We start from the raw sequence: 18,367 nt of genomic DNA, 5'->3' as shown, positions 1-18,367 counted from the left end.
GAGGGAACCAGTTCGTTTTTCAAAACCACCATACTAATATAAGCTAACTCTAATATAAGCACCCCTGCCTGTACTTTGAACCCATACTGTAAACTTTTCCACTCTTAGGAGCACTGTATGGGATGGGCTGGGAGGAGGGGGCAGGTTGGCAGGTTGTGACTTGAAGCTCCTCGAGCACTTGATGCTGGTTCAAGTGTCAATCATCCATGCTTAGAAAGGGAGGAGAGCTGGAAGTTCAGAGAGGGCCAATGTCTCTCTCATCTTGGTGGGCCCCATTACGAAGAACCAGCCTTTAGAAGAGACATCAAGGGCAAATGAAGGAGGTTGCATCTGCACTCTTAGTATATCACCCAAATACAAAAGGAAGGAAGCCAAAGATCACCCGTTTGTCGACATTCATTACAAAATTAACTTCCAGCTAGATATGACTCATCCCATTGCATGGCCATGCTGCCCAGACAGTGATGCCAAGGGGGATAAATGCACTCAGTTAATGCTGAGGAGAGGTTCATGTGACCTCAGAAAAGATGGGGCAGAGCCAATACATAATTTAGCCGCAAGATCGCGCTAGCTCTTTCCCTCAAAATTGATCAAAGTAGATTCAGTTCTGAAATAAATGAATAAAACATCCTCCTAGGTCCAGCTGTCTTGGGACTTTGAGAAGTCATTTGATGATTCCTCATTTCTTGGATATGGAAGAGCTTGTCCACTGTTCTCTCTTGGAACCTGGGAACAGGTGAGGCTGTCTTTCAAGTGGATACTGCTCTGCTCAGCCAGCATTATTCATTGTGGGGACTGAAATGTTTTGAAGTGTTTTCTCCTCAGGAGGTAGCCCCTTTGCTCTTTTTGGTTCAAGAAAGTGGTACCACAGATCTGAAAAGGTGTAAGGCAGGAAACTCTGCACCCCATAAATATTATTAAAAGACTGAGAATAAAGGAAAACAGGTGGATTTTGCCAAGCTCACTATCAGACTCTGAACAAATGCAAGGGTTTCTGCTGGGCACTCAAGGCTTCTTCCTAGCACCTGTCTGCATTCCCCAGTCATCTCCCAGACTGTCACCCTGACTTTCTCTTAACCACTTGCATTAATCAGACTTCCTGATCATTGTGACCAAATACATTAGGGAACCAGCTTTAAGAGAGGAAGGAATTGCTTTCACCAGTTCAAAGGTGTCACCCCATCATGCTGGGGGCATGACAGTGAAACAGTGTAGTCCACAGTGGCCATGAAGGAGAGAAAGGAGGATCCAGACAGGGGCCAGAGTGAGGTGTGGCTCCTAAGGACACATTCCCTAGAGACCTACTTACCCTTATCACCTCCCAATAACACCATCATACTATGAATCTGTCAAGGAACGTAAACACACAGAGCCCTCAAGATCTCTGGTAACACCTTCCCACACATATCTGGACTAGTATATTATTAAGCCCGTAGGCATTTAGTAATCCAATCCCATTGATGGCCAGGATTAACCTTGGCACCACTTCACCTAGTTTCCTAGTCAGCTTTAATTGTCAGCTTGACTAATGACCTAGAGTCATCAGTTGAGGAACTTCCTAGAATAGGTTGGCCTATGCCAGCCATTCTGAAAATGTGGGTGGAAACCCCCACAGGGGTTATATATCAGATATTTACATTGTGACTCATAACACTAGCAAACTTACTGTTATGAGGAAGCAATGAAATAATTTTATGGCTGGGGGAACACCACAACATGAAGAGCTGTATGAAAGGGTATCAACATTAGGAAAGTTGGGAACCATTGGCCTATGTGCATGTCCATGGGGAACTAACTGTCTTGATTGTTAACTGATGGAGAAGCTGCAGCCCTCTGTGGGCAGCACCCTTCCCAGAGAGGTGGTTCTGTTCTGTGTAAGAACACCAGCTAAGCATGAGCCTATGAGTGAGTAGCCAGAAAGCAGAATTTCTCTAGGACTTCTGCTTCAAGCTCCTGCTTGAGTCTCAGCTTCTCACAATGACGGACTGTGCTCTGGAAGTGTAAGCCACATAAATCCATTCCTCTTCTGGGTTGCTTTCGGTCAGAGTGTTTTATTACAGCAACAGAGAGAAAACCAGAACATCCAGGAACTCCTGCTGGCCTTGTTAGTTAGGGCAGTTGTCATCTCTACCTTCTCAAGCCCTCGTCCATTCTTTCTCCTCTCTGGATAGGTATGCCTTCTTACCCAAGTGTCTCTTTGTTTCTCTGGACTCTTGGAGGCAGAAGAACACAGCACTTGGACTCTGGAAGTGTACTCTCTGGCTCTGTTGTCTCTGGAGTCAAGGCACCTAAATCACTCCTTGTGCCTCAGTTTCCTCATTGGAGAAATGGTGATAGTATCCACCTTATAAACTCATGGTAATGCTGATCTACTATGTGGGAAGGGGTTAAAGTCTACCTGCAATTTAGAGGGCACCCAGGGTTACCATCAGTGCTTGATGCCTACTTACTTCCTATTGTCGTTTCTGTTTTGCATGGAGGCTATATCAGTCATTGCATATCTTTGTACCCAAAGACACGACCCTATGTACAATGGAAGTCTGATATTGGGACAACAGGATGGAGAGACTCTTAACACATTTACAAGACTCGGGGTTCCGCCTGCTCTAGTGTTCTTGAAGTTCTGTCTGGATGCTGGCCTTCTGGATGCAAGGAAGCTGTCTCTCCTATACAAGAGCCATGGGTCCAGGATACTATTGCAACAGTAAACAGCCCAGTTCCCTCTCACTTCCAGGGGAAGCAGCAGACAAGGGAAGCAAAAGGCCCCTTAGCTTAGGACCACTGTGGGAAATCTCTCGATTCCACAAAGAGAATGGCTGACATGGGAGACACTGCTAGGCAGGGCTGGGCTAGAGGCTGTTCCAGAGGGGAGCCTGGTTTAGGGTGAGTTGTCTCCCTCTTCTTTCTCCCATTGTAACCCCTCATTCATTCAGTTACCACTTGTGGAGTAGCCACTGTAGGAAAACCCTCCCAGCACAGAGTCAGAGAGGACTCAGATAGTCAAGGTTTCAGAGGGGATCTGGATGTGAGGAAAGGAAGGTCAGAGGGGACAATGGTTATTCCAGGGGCTCAGGGGCTGCAAGAACGCCTACCATAGCCAGGTGGTCAGTGAGGGAAATGGGGAGGTTTTACTATAAGTCACAGCCATTTCTACCACCCTAGACCTTCTCAGGAGACCCACTGAGGAAGTAGCATCTGAAGGTTACTCTGCAAAGCAGAAAACACTCCCAAGTCTCACATGCTTGGTGCTTAGCTGAAGACACCAGCCCAGCCATGGTATGCTGGTGTATGGCAACCTATCACTGTGGGATGACACTCCATGAAAACAGATTTGGATACGCTTCCAGGATGCTGTCGGGAGATCGGCAGTGGGGTGAGCTTCTGGGATGGGAAACAAGTGGACTCTGGCCTCAGCTTGATGCATCAGAGTCCCATCCTGGTGAGCATGATGAAGGCCAGAGAGCCTGACTACTAAGTAACCTCATCCTACTCTCTAGAGGGTTACTTCCCCTTGGGCTCGGGGTTCAGCTCCCCTCTCTGCAGTCTCTCTACCCTGATGCTCACTTTTCACTGAAAAACCCTTTATCTTCCAAAGTCCAAGGACCATCTCCTCCACAGAGCTTCCCCTATCTTCCATCTTCAAATCTATGAACAACATTCTTGCTTCTAGCTTCCTGAGCTATCAAACTCATGATAGTAGACAAGTGTTCATTCATAACACTCCTAACCAGACGGCAGCCCCCGGTAGCCACTCACGGATAAGAACTTGTATTTTTGCAGCACCCACACCTAATAAAAAATCCATCTTGTTATAATTACTTTGCACATTTATGTTGGAATAAGTGAAAATATACACAGGACATTCAAAAAAAAAAAAAAACTGAAAAGGGGAGGGCTTTCTAGTTGTCTGATACAGCCTAAGTCTATATCCTGGGGAGGCCACTTACTAGCTATATAACTGTACAATTAACTTCACTCCCTTTATAAAAAAAAGTTATTTTAATTTTTAATTATTTGTGCGCACGAATGTGTGAGTACAGATCCCCTCAGAGTCCAGAATAGAGAGTTGGGTCCCCTAGAGCTGGAGTTACGCGCAGTCGTGAGTCACCAGGCATGTGCTGGGAACTGAACTGGCATCCTGTGCAAGAGCAATGGGCTCTCTTAACTCTGGAGACGTCTCTCTAGCCCCAACCTCACGTCTTTAAAAGAGCCTCGGTTCCCTCATCTAAAATGAAGAATAAAACGGGGGTAATAAAACCACACATCCTACAGAGTTATTAAACGAATTAAGTGAAACAATGCCTGTGAGAAACTCAGCACAAAGCCTGGCGCTTCAGAAGCTCCAATCGAGTGTTAGTTCTAACACTGTTACTGTTATTAGCTTGCCTCGGCAATTTGTTTTATTTCCTTCCTGACGCCAGAGCATTCAAATCTCAACCTGCTCTTGCTTCTCTTTCTGTTTGGTTAACACTTTTGTAACTGTGTGAGTTAGCTGGAGGCAGGTGGCTTGGATAACTTCAAATGGGGAAAGGACACTAAACCGTAGAGGAGAGCTTTGTCAAACGCAGAGGGAAAGAGGCATCACGCTGAATGTGAGCATGTCTGTGCTCCCCTGTCCCTGGGAAGTAGGTTAGATAGTGTCCGAAATCTGTGCAGTACCCAGTAATAGCCACTGCATAAGCAAGCCTCCACTCTGCTTGTGTGTCCCTGGGCCCCAGGGCATGATAACAAAATGGACACATAGACAGGGAGGGGCTGAGGTAACAACAACCTTCTCCCAAATAGAAAGTGGCAAACTCCAGAGTCTAAAAATTAAAGCGGGCTTCTCCAAGAGAGAAAGGGAAGAAGGAGAGGCTGGGGTGGGGGTGGGGAGTCAATTTTCAGAGGCATGAGGTACTTGTTGCCGTAGTCGATCTTTGATGTGACTTTCTGCTTCAGTTCCTTCAGCTCATCCTTGGGTAGCGTTCCTGAGAGGAGCTGGGAGCGCCATTCCATCAGGTCATACATCATGGACTGCACTTGGAGAAAGCGTTCCTTTTTGCTGGCCTACAAGATGGAAGCAACGGTGAGTGCCTATCCACACCAAAGGTCTTTGGCAAGCTAGGCCACAGTTGGGAGAGTGCAATCTGACCTCTCTCCCAGCCTTGCCCAGCTGTGAAGGGACAGAATTGGTGCTCAGCTGCCAATATAGTCCTTCCCCTTGGGCCACTGGAATTTCCCCAAAGCAGAAATATTCTCAATCACTTCTTGGTTTGAAAAAGAAAAAAAAAAAAAAAATCTAACAGCCAGGCCTGGAACATGACTCAGCAATTAATAACACTTGATGGTCTTCTGGAGGACCCAGGTTCTATTCCCAACACCCACATGGTGACTACGAACCATCTGCATCTCCAGTTCTAGGGGATCTGCCCCTCTTCTGGACTCTGCAGGAGTAGACATGCATGTGGTACACAGACGTACTTAAAGGCATAGCAGTCATACACATAAAGTAAAATTAAAAAATAAACCCAACAGCCAAAAGCTGATACCCAAAAAAGCCAGTCCATTTTGCAAATATTTCCTTCCTTTGGTAAATAAACAACAACAACAACAAAAACAACCTAAAGACACAGAGAAGGAAAAGTTTTCTGCCTTGTATCCAGGAAAGACATTAAGGCTCGAATACAAAATGCCATGTATGGAATGCTTGGCCCTCACTGATGGCTCTTCTTTGGATGGTGGACCGCTGGAGGGTATATCAAGTCCTTGGCCCCATGCCCCACCCTCTGCTTCCTGTCCATCATGGTGTAGACAGCTCTTCTCCCGGTATCCCTACTGCCGTGATGCCATGCTAAACCATGGAACTACAATCAATGACTGAAGCCATGAACCAAAGCAACTCTCCCTACTCTTAAGTCATCTCTCTCAGGTATTTGGTCAAGGTGTGGGTGGGGAGAATTTCCAACACAGGCTTGGTCCACGTCAACACCTGCCATGATGAAAGCAACAGAGCTTGGTTGGGCCCTTTAAGACCAGGAGCCAGAATTGTTTCTCTCATAGAAGGGCTTATTGTTAGGGCATCATTCCGCAAGACATGGTTTCTGCAGGACACAGAATATGCGGACAGGTGTATAATGTCAAGTTAATGTCAACCCATCATGTGATCCTCGTTTTCTTTCCATCCTGTGTAATAGGAAAAGAAAGTCATAGTTTCTTCTTACACATGTACTATGCTGTATATTTCTATATTACATGACAGATGTGTGGGTATATGAATATAGACACATCTGCTCCATGGTATGTATGTAGAAGACAGAGGAAAACCTCCAGCATCGCTCCTCTCCTCCATAATCTCTTGTTGTCTTTCCTGCTGTGTATGCCAGGCTGGCTGGTTGGGGAGCATCCAGGGATTCTCTTGTCTCTGCCTCCCGTCTCCCATCAGGAATGCTGGGATTGCAGATGGTTACACTACCCATATGACTTTTATATAGGGTATGAGAATTCAAACCTGGATCCTCTTGCTTGCCCAGCAAACACTTTTATTTACTGAGCTACCTCCCCAGCTCGGTTCATTTTTGATCAAGAACAAGAAGGTTAAGGGCTCAGAGCTTTTTGATAGGTACCGTAACAATCACCTAATAACAGTGCTGGGTTTCTGGTTTCTTCCGATGTCTTGGCTGCTAGTTCTGTTGCTGGGATAAAAAAATATCCTGACAACAAGCAACACAACAAGGGAGGGAGGATTTATTCCTGCACATAGTTCAAAGTACAGTCCATCGTGGTAGGAAATCTAAGGTGGGTAGCAGGAGCTCGAAGCAGCTGGTCACATGTTGTGAACAGCAGGATAACGCTCAACTCACTGTCACCATTTTGTGTGGTCCAGGGACCCCTGCCTGGGTGAGTGTTCTGACACTGCCGGCCCGTCTTGTTTTTACTGCATTTATTTGGAAAATGATCCTCTAACTATGACAAAAGCTTTGATTTCTCCCTTAGCAAAAGTAGTGTATTATAATGAAAAACATAGATTTTGGCCTTTTTTTCTGTGGCCTGGAACAGTGTTCATAAAGCCCTTAAAACACATACTAAGCAATGGGAATGCCATTTGGTGGTTTTGAAAGAGCTTCTTTCATCCATTGTTGGTTTTGTGTTAATGTTGTAACTTTACTAGACCCCCTAGACAGCCTCAGGATGGGCTCTGATGACCAGAAAAAAACAGCCACAGAATTGATTAGGTGGTGGAATTTTCAGGCCCACCCTGAGCTACCTCATCTCTCTGAGAGCAGATGCTCCAATGCACTGAAGTCTATGTAATGCACCTTTCATTAAGACTCTTGAGCAACAAGCTGGTGGAGCATCCCAGGTGGTGGGCATTCATGAACTGGCAAGGGGGCCTCAACTAGCAAAGACGTGACTGCACTACCTGTCTCTTCCATCAGGCTGACTGCATCCGTACCCTTTATAACAAAGCTGCTGTCTTATGTTTAGCACTTTCCTGAGATCTGGAAAATTTTAATGAATTATGAAGCCTACAGTGAGAGGGGGTCACCTAGGTGGGGAGAGGCAGTAAGGATCCTCAATTTGAAGCGGACTGCAACAGAAACACAAATGTCCTAGGGACCCCGGCTGTAACTTACATCTGAAGAGAGTCCTAGGCTAAGGAGTCTAAGGCTAACTTCTAGGCAATCAGTGGCTAATTGAATTGTCCAGCATGTACATGGCGTGGAGTAATCAGAAATGTGATATTGGGACACCAGAGCATACTGGAACATTCTTCATATAAATTATCTACATTTACTAAAAGGACATCAAATTTAGGTATTAAGTGTCCAATATACACTGTGCAGACAGGGCAAAAGTCATAGACCCAATAGCGAGACCACTGACATTTGACAATTTCTATTTGTAGAGTAGACAGCATGGCTGACTTGCTATAGAGCCATTTTTTGGAGGAAAATATCAGCTGTAAAGATGTAAATATGAACGATGTTTTAGGGAACGTAGTGGAGATGAACAAGGACTCACTCAAGCCCCAAGGATTCTGTTTGCTCGCTGCTCGTGTAAATACGATTTGAGTGATCCACAAGGTTTCACGTGCCAGATTTTTATCCCAGGTTTCATGAGCTAGATTTTTATCCCAACTGGGAGAAAATAGGGGTCAAAATTTAACCCAACTGGGGTTTTTAGAGGGTAGGTTTTAGGAAAGTGATTAGAGGATTAGGTAATGTTTATTAGAATGGATCCCCAATGACTGAATCAAAGGAACGGTGATTAGATAAATACACACGTACACCTTCCCTGTCTCTGGCTATGCGCTATTCAGCACCAGTCTGGAAATCTGCCATCAAGAATGGCTCTTTGTAAGTCAGCGTGCCTCAGGTACCGCATTACAGTAATGAGCAGCAGAAAAAAAAAAATACATACTCTAGATTTTACTGACAACCTTTGGGAACCTTACAAAATTGGATGTGCTAATTACCTCGTGCCAGGAGATTTCCACATGGGTGTCAATATTTACCATAGAAGGTAGTCTACAGGCAGCGTGCACACATCAGTGCTTGTGCATAGGGCTGTAACAAACTCGCAGGAAGCCTTGGCTGACATTTTCCCTCTCAGCCTTGTGGCTTGCTTGGCTAATTGTTTTCATTAGGAGCTTTGATGCATCAAAGGAGGACTTTAAATTAACTTTGCTTTGAAACAGAGAAAACACATAAAATGTGGTCTTTGTTTTTTCAGGGTCAGAGCTTCTTCACAGATCTGAAGACAATAGCCATCCGTTAATTAACATATGACAAGGGAACTTTTCAGAATGTCAGCCTGCACACCAAATCAAATCCCCTGAGAATATTAAAGAGGCAGGTTACCAAACCTGGAGGATTTACTTTATGCACAGCTATCAAGACGCTACATCGGCAAACCCAAGTTCAACAGCTTTTCCACCTGTTTTAAAACACAAGGCTCCCACCCACCCTTGTTGATCATAGCTGTCACTGTTAGCTATGTGGCTTCAAAGAAAGCACGTAACCTCTCTGGGTCTCAATGTCCTCGTATGTCATAGTATGTATTCCCTCTTCTCTCTCTCAAACCTCAACTGAAGGCCAAATGCCAATCATAAGTCTGTGTGAAAGCTGCAGGGTTCATCTGTCCCAGGAACAGGTTGTATCTCACCACATAGAGCTGCTTCCAGATGCTTCCCCACTCCCAAAGCGTGGTTGTCACTTCTTGTGCCAGAGGGATTTCTGCAGGAATGATGTTCTCTATGTTCCTATTTAGGACAGGAGAGAGAGAGAGAGAGAGAGAGAGAGAGAGAGAGAGAGAGAGAGAGAGAGAGAGAGAGAAAGGTAGAATTGAGACCCAGGTGCAAAAGAGAGAAACTTCTGGAAACTTTGCAGCAAATTGCAAATGGAGAGGAGGCTTGTTGAGCTCTTGCCAGCTGCAATGGTCACAGGCTGCATCATGCAAATATGTGGGACTTCTCTCTAAATGTCCTCCTTGGGGGTGGGGTGGGGGGGCTCCTTATGCTCTCACTATTTGAATCAAATCTACTTTAATAAGCTCCAAAGGCAGCTGCTAGTGAAAAGTCAGATTCTCCAGACTGACTAATCCCCCCTCAGAATCAGATTCCAGCTAGAATCAATTTGGATTAGCTCCTCATAAAGAGAGAAGACCCATATGACCCACACAGCAGCTGAGTGAGCTGGGGCCCACACATCTGCCCATCTGACAGCTTAGATGACCAAAAGCTAACTAGACAAAGGCATCCATGAGCCAGGAGAGACCATCCTGGCAAATAACACAAGTACGTGTGTGTGTGTGTGTGTGTGTGTGTGTGTGTGTGTGTGTGTGTGCGTGCGCGCGCGTGTGTTGGCAGGGGCAGGGGTTAATGTCCACACGTGCTTTTTATGTAGAAGCCAGAGGACTTAACGGGACTGTTCTTCAGGGGCAGCACCTTTCTTTTGCTTTTTGTGACTTTAGTTTTGTTTTGAGACACACTCTTGCACTAGCCTTGACAAGCAGGCTAGACTAGGTGGCCAGAGGGCCTCAGGCACCCTCCTGTCATCCTGGTCCTCAGCACTGGAATTATAGTATATAGCACCACACTCAGCTTTTTTTTTACATGTGTTCTGAAGGAACTCAACTTGGGCCTTGCTTGCAAGACAGGCACTTTACCAACGGAGTCCCTCCCCAGTCTCCACAAGTACCTTCTCTTCTCCACTGTCACTTCCTTGAGATGGATAAAGGATGTAGGAAAAATGCCCTGTAGAAAACAAAATAAACAGGATGGAAGACAAGTCATACAGGGAGAGGAGAGGAGCGAGTGCTCACTCAGCACTGAAGGAAGGAGCAGAGGCCAGCTTAAACTAGAAAGTGCACCACCATTCCCTGGGGACCTGGGAAGGGGAACTCATAAGCAAATAGCATGTCAGCAAAGGATGTGGGAAGAAGAGGGTACCAGAGCAGCCTTAAAGTATGGAGAAAGAGAAGGAAGTATGCAGATCCTGGAGGCAGGGGAAGGGTGGAGAGTGGGGGGAGTGGGGAGGGCTCACTTTCCTGAAGACCAATGAAGAGAAAAAAATTGCCCAGGAAGGCATCAGGGCCAGGTGAAGACATCGTGCATTGTCCCAGATGAAAACAGAGTGACCTTACCTGTGACATTTTATGCTTTATGAGGTACCCTCTGTACCAGTCTGCAAAGAGAAAAAAACGAAGGCAAAGGTTTTTCACTTTTTTCTGCATCTTTTGTTAACTTGTTTTGCTCTGCTTTCATCTGTTTATTCTTGCCCAGCAAAGAAATGCTTTGCAGTCTGCTTTAGACCTGCCGGACAGGCCAGCCCCAGACACTCACAGTATGAAATATGTTGTGTTGGTTGCTGTCATCTCAAAGCAACATCTTCAGGTACATGGTTTCATTCGAATACTGATGTAAATCCCCTTCTCCTTTTGAGAAATAAGGTGCCTTTGTAAAACCTCCAGTGCACTGGGCTGCATGGTCCCAAGTGCCTTTGGAGAGAGGCCTCAGCATCCATCATGCAGACAGGTACCACAAACCTACAGTCCTAGGCATCCTTTCCTCATTTACCTGCCTGTGGCCCCATGCATATTTGAAAGTCCTGTCTTAGGCATGAAGAGGTTCAGGGATCTGAGCAATCGTCTTAAAATAATATGTACAGTTCTAGCAGCAGCAAATCATTTTTCTGAAGTTTGTCATTAGCAAACAGATACATTCGTGAAAGATACAGGGACAGGAATTTTAAAGCCCCTCCTCCACCTCATAGGATTGTATAAAAAAAAAAAGTTCAATTAACAGAAATCCAAATGACTCGGAGTCCTCTGACAGAATGAGCATGAGTTCAGATGCTGTAATGAGTCCACTGGCCTTTGAAATGATTGGAGCACAGCCACGTGGTGGCATTTGTCATCTTTTTAAATAAAAAGCACCTGCCAAGTGCCTCATTAACAGACCCTCATTATCAGGCTGACAGATTGTTGCCGGAATATATTCTCAGCAGATATCCACACAAGCCGTTGCCCCTCCCGACCCCTGCCTCAAAATAACTGAAATGCAAAGTCACCCTCCCAGTCATGACCAGCTTGAAGGTCAACACCTAAAGGAAGTTTTGAACCCACAGTAATCCCTGGAGATCTTATTTTGAAGTGACAGAAAGTGAGAGAGAAGAGAAAGGACACAGAAAAAAACAGAAGGGACATTAAGGAAGTTGGGGAGGAAGGATCCGGAGCTTGGAATGAAAGCATCCTTCCAGGAGCTATTCTGCATTAAGCCTTTTCATCTTCTTGACAACCATATGGAGCAGGAATCATCATTGTTCCATTGTACAGCTGAATAGCCTACCCGAGACACAGAGATATTGAGCAATTTTCCCAGTCACTCAACTAGTGACATGTTTGGATGTAGAAGGAACAGCCCCACTTCTAATCTTAGGGGAAGGAGTTTGGTGGTCATGTAATGTGCTAGCTCCATTTCTGTTGTTGTGATAGAAACACCTTGACCAAAAGAAATTTGGGGTGGGGGTATTCTGGTCCACAATTCCAGGGGAAGTCAAAACTGTAAAAAGGTAAAACTAGTCACATCATAACATCATATCCACAGCCAAAGGCAGAAAGAAGTGATATCTCTCTCTCTCTCTCTCTCTCTCTCTCTCTCTCTCTCTCTCTCTCTCTCTCTCTGCAATGCTTCTTGCTTGCTTATTATGCTAAGCTTCATTTTTCTACTCTTACACAGTTCAAGATTTTCTGCCTTGGGAATGCTCCTCCCCATACTGGACTGTGTCTCCCAGCATCAACTAACTTAATTAAAACAACCCCACAGACGTGCCCACAGGGCAACCCAATGTAGCAGCTCTTCACTGAGACTCCCTTCCCAGGTGGCTCTAGCTTGAGTCAGGTTGGCAAAGCTAGTCCTCACATCTAATAGTCCATCATCTTATCATCAGAGTTCCCCAGAGGAAATCTCCAAGCTACTTTCCAACTGAGGACACCTGGGATGGAAGCTCTTCTAGTTCACCTTCTAAGAAGTGCCACCTTCTATTTTTTCTTGCCTCTAAGTATTTGCTAATTATGGTGGAAGATAATTAACAGTGGACAGGAGAATTTAATCCTTCCAGTTGTTTTCTGTGCCCCAGATGCTTTGCTAAAGGCATTGATTTTGTTTTTTCAAGCTTTAAATTTAGTGGGCTGGGGGTGTAGCTCAGTGGTAGAGCACTTACCTACCAAATTAAATAACAGGATTGTCATAGACTAATCTCTATGACAATCCTGTTATCACTTCAGTTTTGTAAATGAGAACAGAGAGAACAGAGAGGCACAGAGAATAGGCAACTTGCTGGTTGTCACACAGCTTGAAATTTAAACCTAAGTAGTTGACTCTTGAATCCTACCGTACTCACTGTGGGCACAATGACCTTTATTGTGACTACCTACCAGTCACAGTCACTTTAATCACGAAACACTGTATCTGTTCTCTCTTGCCACACTCACAGCAATCAATCCTGTGAGCTAAGTGTTCTTATTCCCATTTCATTGATGGGACTGAAACATAAGTCAGTTGATGTATTTAGCCGAGATCACACAAGTACAGCTTTAGTCCAAGTCTGTCGATTTAAAGCCGGGACCCTTGAAACTCCTCTGCCACTAGACGCAGAGACAGAAGAAAGTCATGTGCAGAGGAGAACCCAGCCCTCGCTAGATACCACATCTGCCAACACCTTGATCTTGGATTTCCCTGCTCTACAACAGAATTCCATTTCTGCTGCTTATCATGTTAGGTCTATGGTATTCTCTGCAGCAGCCTGGATGGTTAAATCTCATGCCCTGAGGAAAGATGAGCAAAGTGAAATTTCATACAAGTCTTTCAGACAACTGTGAAATGTCAGCTATTCAAATTGTCTTCCCTTCCTAGAGCACAAAAGTAACCTGAAATACACAAAGGGGAGAGGGGAAAGATTCCAAATCCCCCAGAACCATGAAAAAGAACCCTGTCTGCCATTTTTAGGCAGTATGAAACTTGGTCATGTCACTTAAGCCTCAATGTTTTTATCTGAGAAAAGTAGCACCTCTCCTCAGAGGACTATCACAAGAACTATTTTTAAAACATCATTATGGAGGCTGAGGAGAGAGCTCTGCCATGAACTTGCTCTTGTACAAGACCTGAGTTCAGTTTCCAACACCCATGTTGAGGGGTTCACAACACCCTATCCCTCTGGCTTCAGAGGAGCTGAGATCTCTGGCTTCTGTGGGCACCTGAACTCAAGTGCACATACCCATCCAGAGACACACGTACACATAATTCCAAATAAATAAATAACACGACTATAAAGAAATGCATCTAGTAAAGATATAAAACTTTGAAAAGGAAAAAAAACATTCTAGTTTCAAGATAGCCATGGCTTGATTGTGGACAAAAAGGAAAGACAGGACCATAAGAATAATCAGCTGTGGATTTCAATCACACCTTAGGTTTCAGGGAGCTTGAGGGGTTTTAGGAGATTTTTATTTCTTTTTTGAGACAGGGTTTCTCATTGTGGCCTTGGCTGTTCCTGAATTCACTCGGTAGACCAGATTGGCCTTGAACTCAGGGATCTACCTCTGCCTTCCAATGCTGGTATTAAAAACATGAGCCACCACTGCCCAACTAACATCTGAATATTTTTAAGAAATATATGAAGCAAGAATGTTACTATTTATCTAAGTAATGAGTACCTGAGAGTACTTATACTTTCCTCTGTATGAAATATCTAATAATATCAAGATCAAATAGCAGTTATTTGATCAGAAGTTGAGAGTATGGGCCCCGATTAAAAGCCTCCTACAAAGTGAAGGGAATAATGAACAAAACCAGATGGCAACTTGAAGACTGAAAAAAAAAATTGCAAACTATTTGTTTAATGAGGGACAAATACCAAAAAGAATAAAGGAATCATCTGACCCAGTAGTATAAAAGCAAACAATCCACTTAAAACATAGAACATTTCTACAGAGAATATACCAAACTGCCAATGAGAATATGAAAAGTTCCTGGGCATGATTAGTCATCAGGGTAATGCAAATCAAAAGCACAAGACACTGCCTGAGGATTACTGAGAAGGATGCTTTCAAACGGTCAAGATAATAAATGGATGTGAATGAGGAAACAACGTATAGTGTTGATAGCAAGTATACCGTTGGTACTCATGTCTATGAGTACAACTATTATGGGAAAAAAAGTCTGATGATTAGGAAAGAATTTAAAAATAGAACAAGCTCTCTTGTAGGCATCCACCCATAGGAAATGACATCATCACTTTTAAAGATGTCTGTGCTCCCATGTTAATAGTCTGCAGCTCTAGTCATAAAAGCTGAGATAAAAAAGCAAAGGAAGCACCCATCAGTGAATATGAACAAAGAAACAGAGGTGTATCAAGTATTGTATTCAAGCAGAACACCACTCAGCCTTTGAAAAAGAGACTCTGCTACCTGGCATGACCTGGATGGTATGCTAAGTCAAATAAGCACATACCAGAAAAGAAAATACTGTATGATCTCATCTGTGTGAGGCATCTAAGAACAATAAAGAGCCAGAGGGTCAGGGAGTCTGCTCTGAGATGGTGTCTCCTAGCAACATCAGAAGTTAAATCCATATAGTCTCCGCAACATGATAGCCCAAATGTGAGCTGAACAAGGATGACACCAATGGACGTACCCAAGTGGACAAGAACAAGCCCACAGAGGCCACCACCTTACATAATGAAGTACAGGCAACTGAGGAAAGCTGCGAGTGGGAGGGTTGGTCTTCCTGAAGAAGAACACACCAATTGGCCAGTGCCAAAGGATCAGTCCAGAAAACATACACACAGGAAACATTGTATGAAATGTACAAGTTATAATCAGGAATATATGCATGCATATACATACATATACATATATGTATACACATACATATATGTATACAATAGCAACACTTTTAGTGAGAAAAGAGACCACAGATTTGAAGGAGAGTGGGGAAAGGATTATGGGAGTGAGTAAAGAGATGGGAGAAATGTAATTAAATTATAATCTCAAAAATGAAGAACTATGAAAGCTTAATATGTAGAGTTAGAAAACAAGACCATAGTGGAGGGGGTCGGGGGATAGAGGAAAAGGGAGATATAAGTCAGAAGTTACAAAGCAGTAGTAGATATGTAACCTGAAGAAGTCAAGAAAAATGTGTGCAGCCGGGCAGTGGTGGCACACGCCTTTAATCCCAGCACTTGGGAGGCAGAGGCAGGCGGATTTCTGAGTTCGAGGCCAGCCTGGTCTACAGAGTAAGTTCCAGGACAGCCAGGGCTACACAGAGAAACCCTGTCTCAAAAAACAAAAACAAAACCAAACAAAAACAAACAAAAAAAGAAAGGAAGGAAGGAAGGAAAGAAGAAAAAGAAAAAAAGAAAAAAAAGAATGTGTGCAGCAGGTGGACTCCAGTTAAGAAAACAATAACAAGGGGCTGGAGAGATGGCTCAGTGGTTAAGAGCACTGGCTGCTTTTCCAGAGGTCCTGAGTTCAATTCCCAGCAACTGTAGAGTGAAAAATTATAAAAAATCATTTTATAAAATATATATAAGCTTTTCTCTAAGCCTCACTTTAAAGGGCATAGAAAATTTTCTCTGAAACAAGCTAAAAATGTAGACTGGCCAGTTTCAGGAACTGGAAGAGAAGAACTGCACCCTGTCCCCACCAACAAGTACAGCCTGCTGATGTTCAAAAAAGTAAAACAACCAATCATGTACACCGGCGTGAAAGTTCCCCCTTTCCCCATCCTGTGCACATAAAAACCCTAGACCCCTGAGCCGAGGGGTCAATCCCTCTATCTCCTATGTGAGATATGGAGATATGGGCTGGCCCAGAGCTCTGATTAAACTGCCTCATGTGTTTGTAGCAAGCTGGTCTCTCTGAGTTTTTGGGTGGGCACCATCCTGAGACTTGAGTGAGACTGAGGGGATCCTTTTGAGTTTTTTTCACAACCACATGGTAGATTACAACCACCTGTAATGGGATCCAATGACCTCTTCTGGCATGTCTGAAGACAGTGATGGTGTACTCATATACATAAAATAAATAAAATATAAAAGGAGGAGGAAGAGTAGGGAAGGAAGGAAGGAGAAAGGAAGGAGGAAGGAAGGAAGGAAGGAAGGAAGGAAGGAAGGAAGGAAGGAAGGAAGGAAGGAAGGATACAATCATGTATACCTCAACTATAAATAATAAAATGTATGTATTTAAAAATGAGTATGCAGTCAAAGCTTGGCTTAGAATGAAGATCTGAGTCCTACTGTCTGAGTGATCATTGACAAGTGACGTGCTGAATAGGAATAATCACAGCTGTCTTGTCAAATTTAAATTATGTGAAGCTTTCAGAGAGATCTATTTCCCTGTGCCTGCCATAAGGAAAATATTCAAAAAGTTAGTTGATACTATCTCCTTTTTTGGACAATAATTAAACTCATACCATAATCCAGCAAGTTAGGAATGTTTTTCTATTTTGTTTCCAGAACCTACAGACTTAGACTTGAATTCTTTTTATTGATGTCCTTTTAACTTATTTCCATAACAACAGAATAAATGAGACAGAACTCAGGCTCACTGACATCCCAGCCCCACCCTCATTCAAAAAGCAGGAAAAGTGGGTTTCCACATTCAGAGTGGAACAGCAGCATCCTCCAAACAAAAGAGTCTCTTTCATACCCAGCTGCTTCCGGCACACAGCGGGAACAAAGGAGGCCTCCTGGCAAAGTGGTGCTTTAAAAGGTCCCCTGTGAAGAGCTCATAATGTCCCCATTGTTTGGGTCAAGATCACCCTTGATGAGGTTGCTAGTACAGAAGGTGCTGTGGGCTCTGGTGTGCCCCGCTCTCCATGTGGTAGACTCAAGACTCCACCACCTACCCAGAGCTCTTCATGACCCACACAGTCCTTCAGGGGAGGGCATCTGATAGCTCTGAAGAGCTGCAGATGTTGCCAGGTGAGAAAATTGGCTCCCAGAACAGTGTCATGGGGTACTCTCTGTAGAAAAGAGTGCAGTATCACATTGCTTTATAATAACCCAAATCTCTCAGCAGCCTCCTTCCTCGCTGCTCCCCACGAGGTCATATTTTACTGGAAATTAAAGTCCAAACACTTTCTGGAGTCTATGTCTAGAAAAAACACCCCTCCCTTTTCTACTATAATAGACCTGACAGCCCTGACATACACAAGTATCAGTATGAGACTTTCCCTGTTATTCCAAACCAGGCAGGGAATGATTAAGTGTAGTGTCCACATACATCTCCTGGAATGCCTTATGAAGAAGACTCTAAGTAAGTTAAGCTACCTCAAAAGGATAGACACACACACACACACACACACACACACACACACACACACTGTGGTCTAGGAGAGAGCAGGATGTGGTGATAAAGAACCAGCCTGCCTCCATTTTAAGCATAAAAAACACTTTATAATATAGACAAACTAGGTTCATTCCCATTTACAGTTAAACCTCTGTTTCTCAAGGATTGGGCTATGCCCCGCAGGTAACTACAACAGGTAACTACACAGGTACTGCCTGTTCCAAAAAACAGCAACGACGTCTGTTGCTTATAACCATCTTACAACCCTATCTTTGATTCAAAAAGTTATATGATTGCCTGTTGCTATGACTACCTTGTTTTGCCTACCCTTGTAACTACCTCTTTGTTTCATAACTAAATTGTTATGCTTACCTTCTGCTCCTGTAACCCCGCCTATTTTGCCCACCAAATGCCCACCACATACCCCTGAACTATAAAAGCCTTGTCTTTCTCACATTAAAGCTAACCTCTCAAACCTTGCCTTAAGGGGAGGAAGCTCATTTATGTGAATAAAAAAAAAAAAAAAACTTGCTTTAAT

General features: G+C 44.0%; 1 protein-coding gene across 1 annotated transcript in view; it reads right to left on the bottom strand.

The window, feature by feature from the left end:
• Positions 1-18,367, bottom strand: part of Dock2 (dedicator of cytokinesis 2) — a 409,472-nt gene that overhangs the window by 356,185 nt on the left and 34,920 nt on the right. The window contains exons 3-6 of the mRNA XM_034506657.2: positions 10,624-10,664; positions 10,179-10,234; positions 9,145-9,241; positions 4,898-5,046 (exon numbers count right to left, since the gene is read on the bottom strand). Coding sequence (XP_034362548.1) covers positions 4,898-5,046; positions 9,145-9,241; positions 10,179-10,234; positions 10,624-10,664 — 343 coding nt within the window. The remainder of the gene's footprint in view (positions 1-4,897; positions 5,047-9,144; positions 9,242-10,178; positions 10,235-10,623; positions 10,665-18,367) is intronic.

This window comes from Arvicanthis niloticus, chromosome 6 (genome assembly GCF_011762505.2).
Source record: "Arvicanthis niloticus isolate mArvNil1 chromosome 6, mArvNil1.pat.X, whole genome shotgun sequence".
NCBI classification, from domain to species: domain Eukaryota; kingdom Metazoa; phylum Chordata; class Mammalia; order Rodentia; family Muridae; genus Arvicanthis; species Arvicanthis niloticus.
The sequence above is the reverse complement of the archived record's forward strand: the minus strand, read 5'-3'. Positions and strand labels throughout refer to the sequence as shown.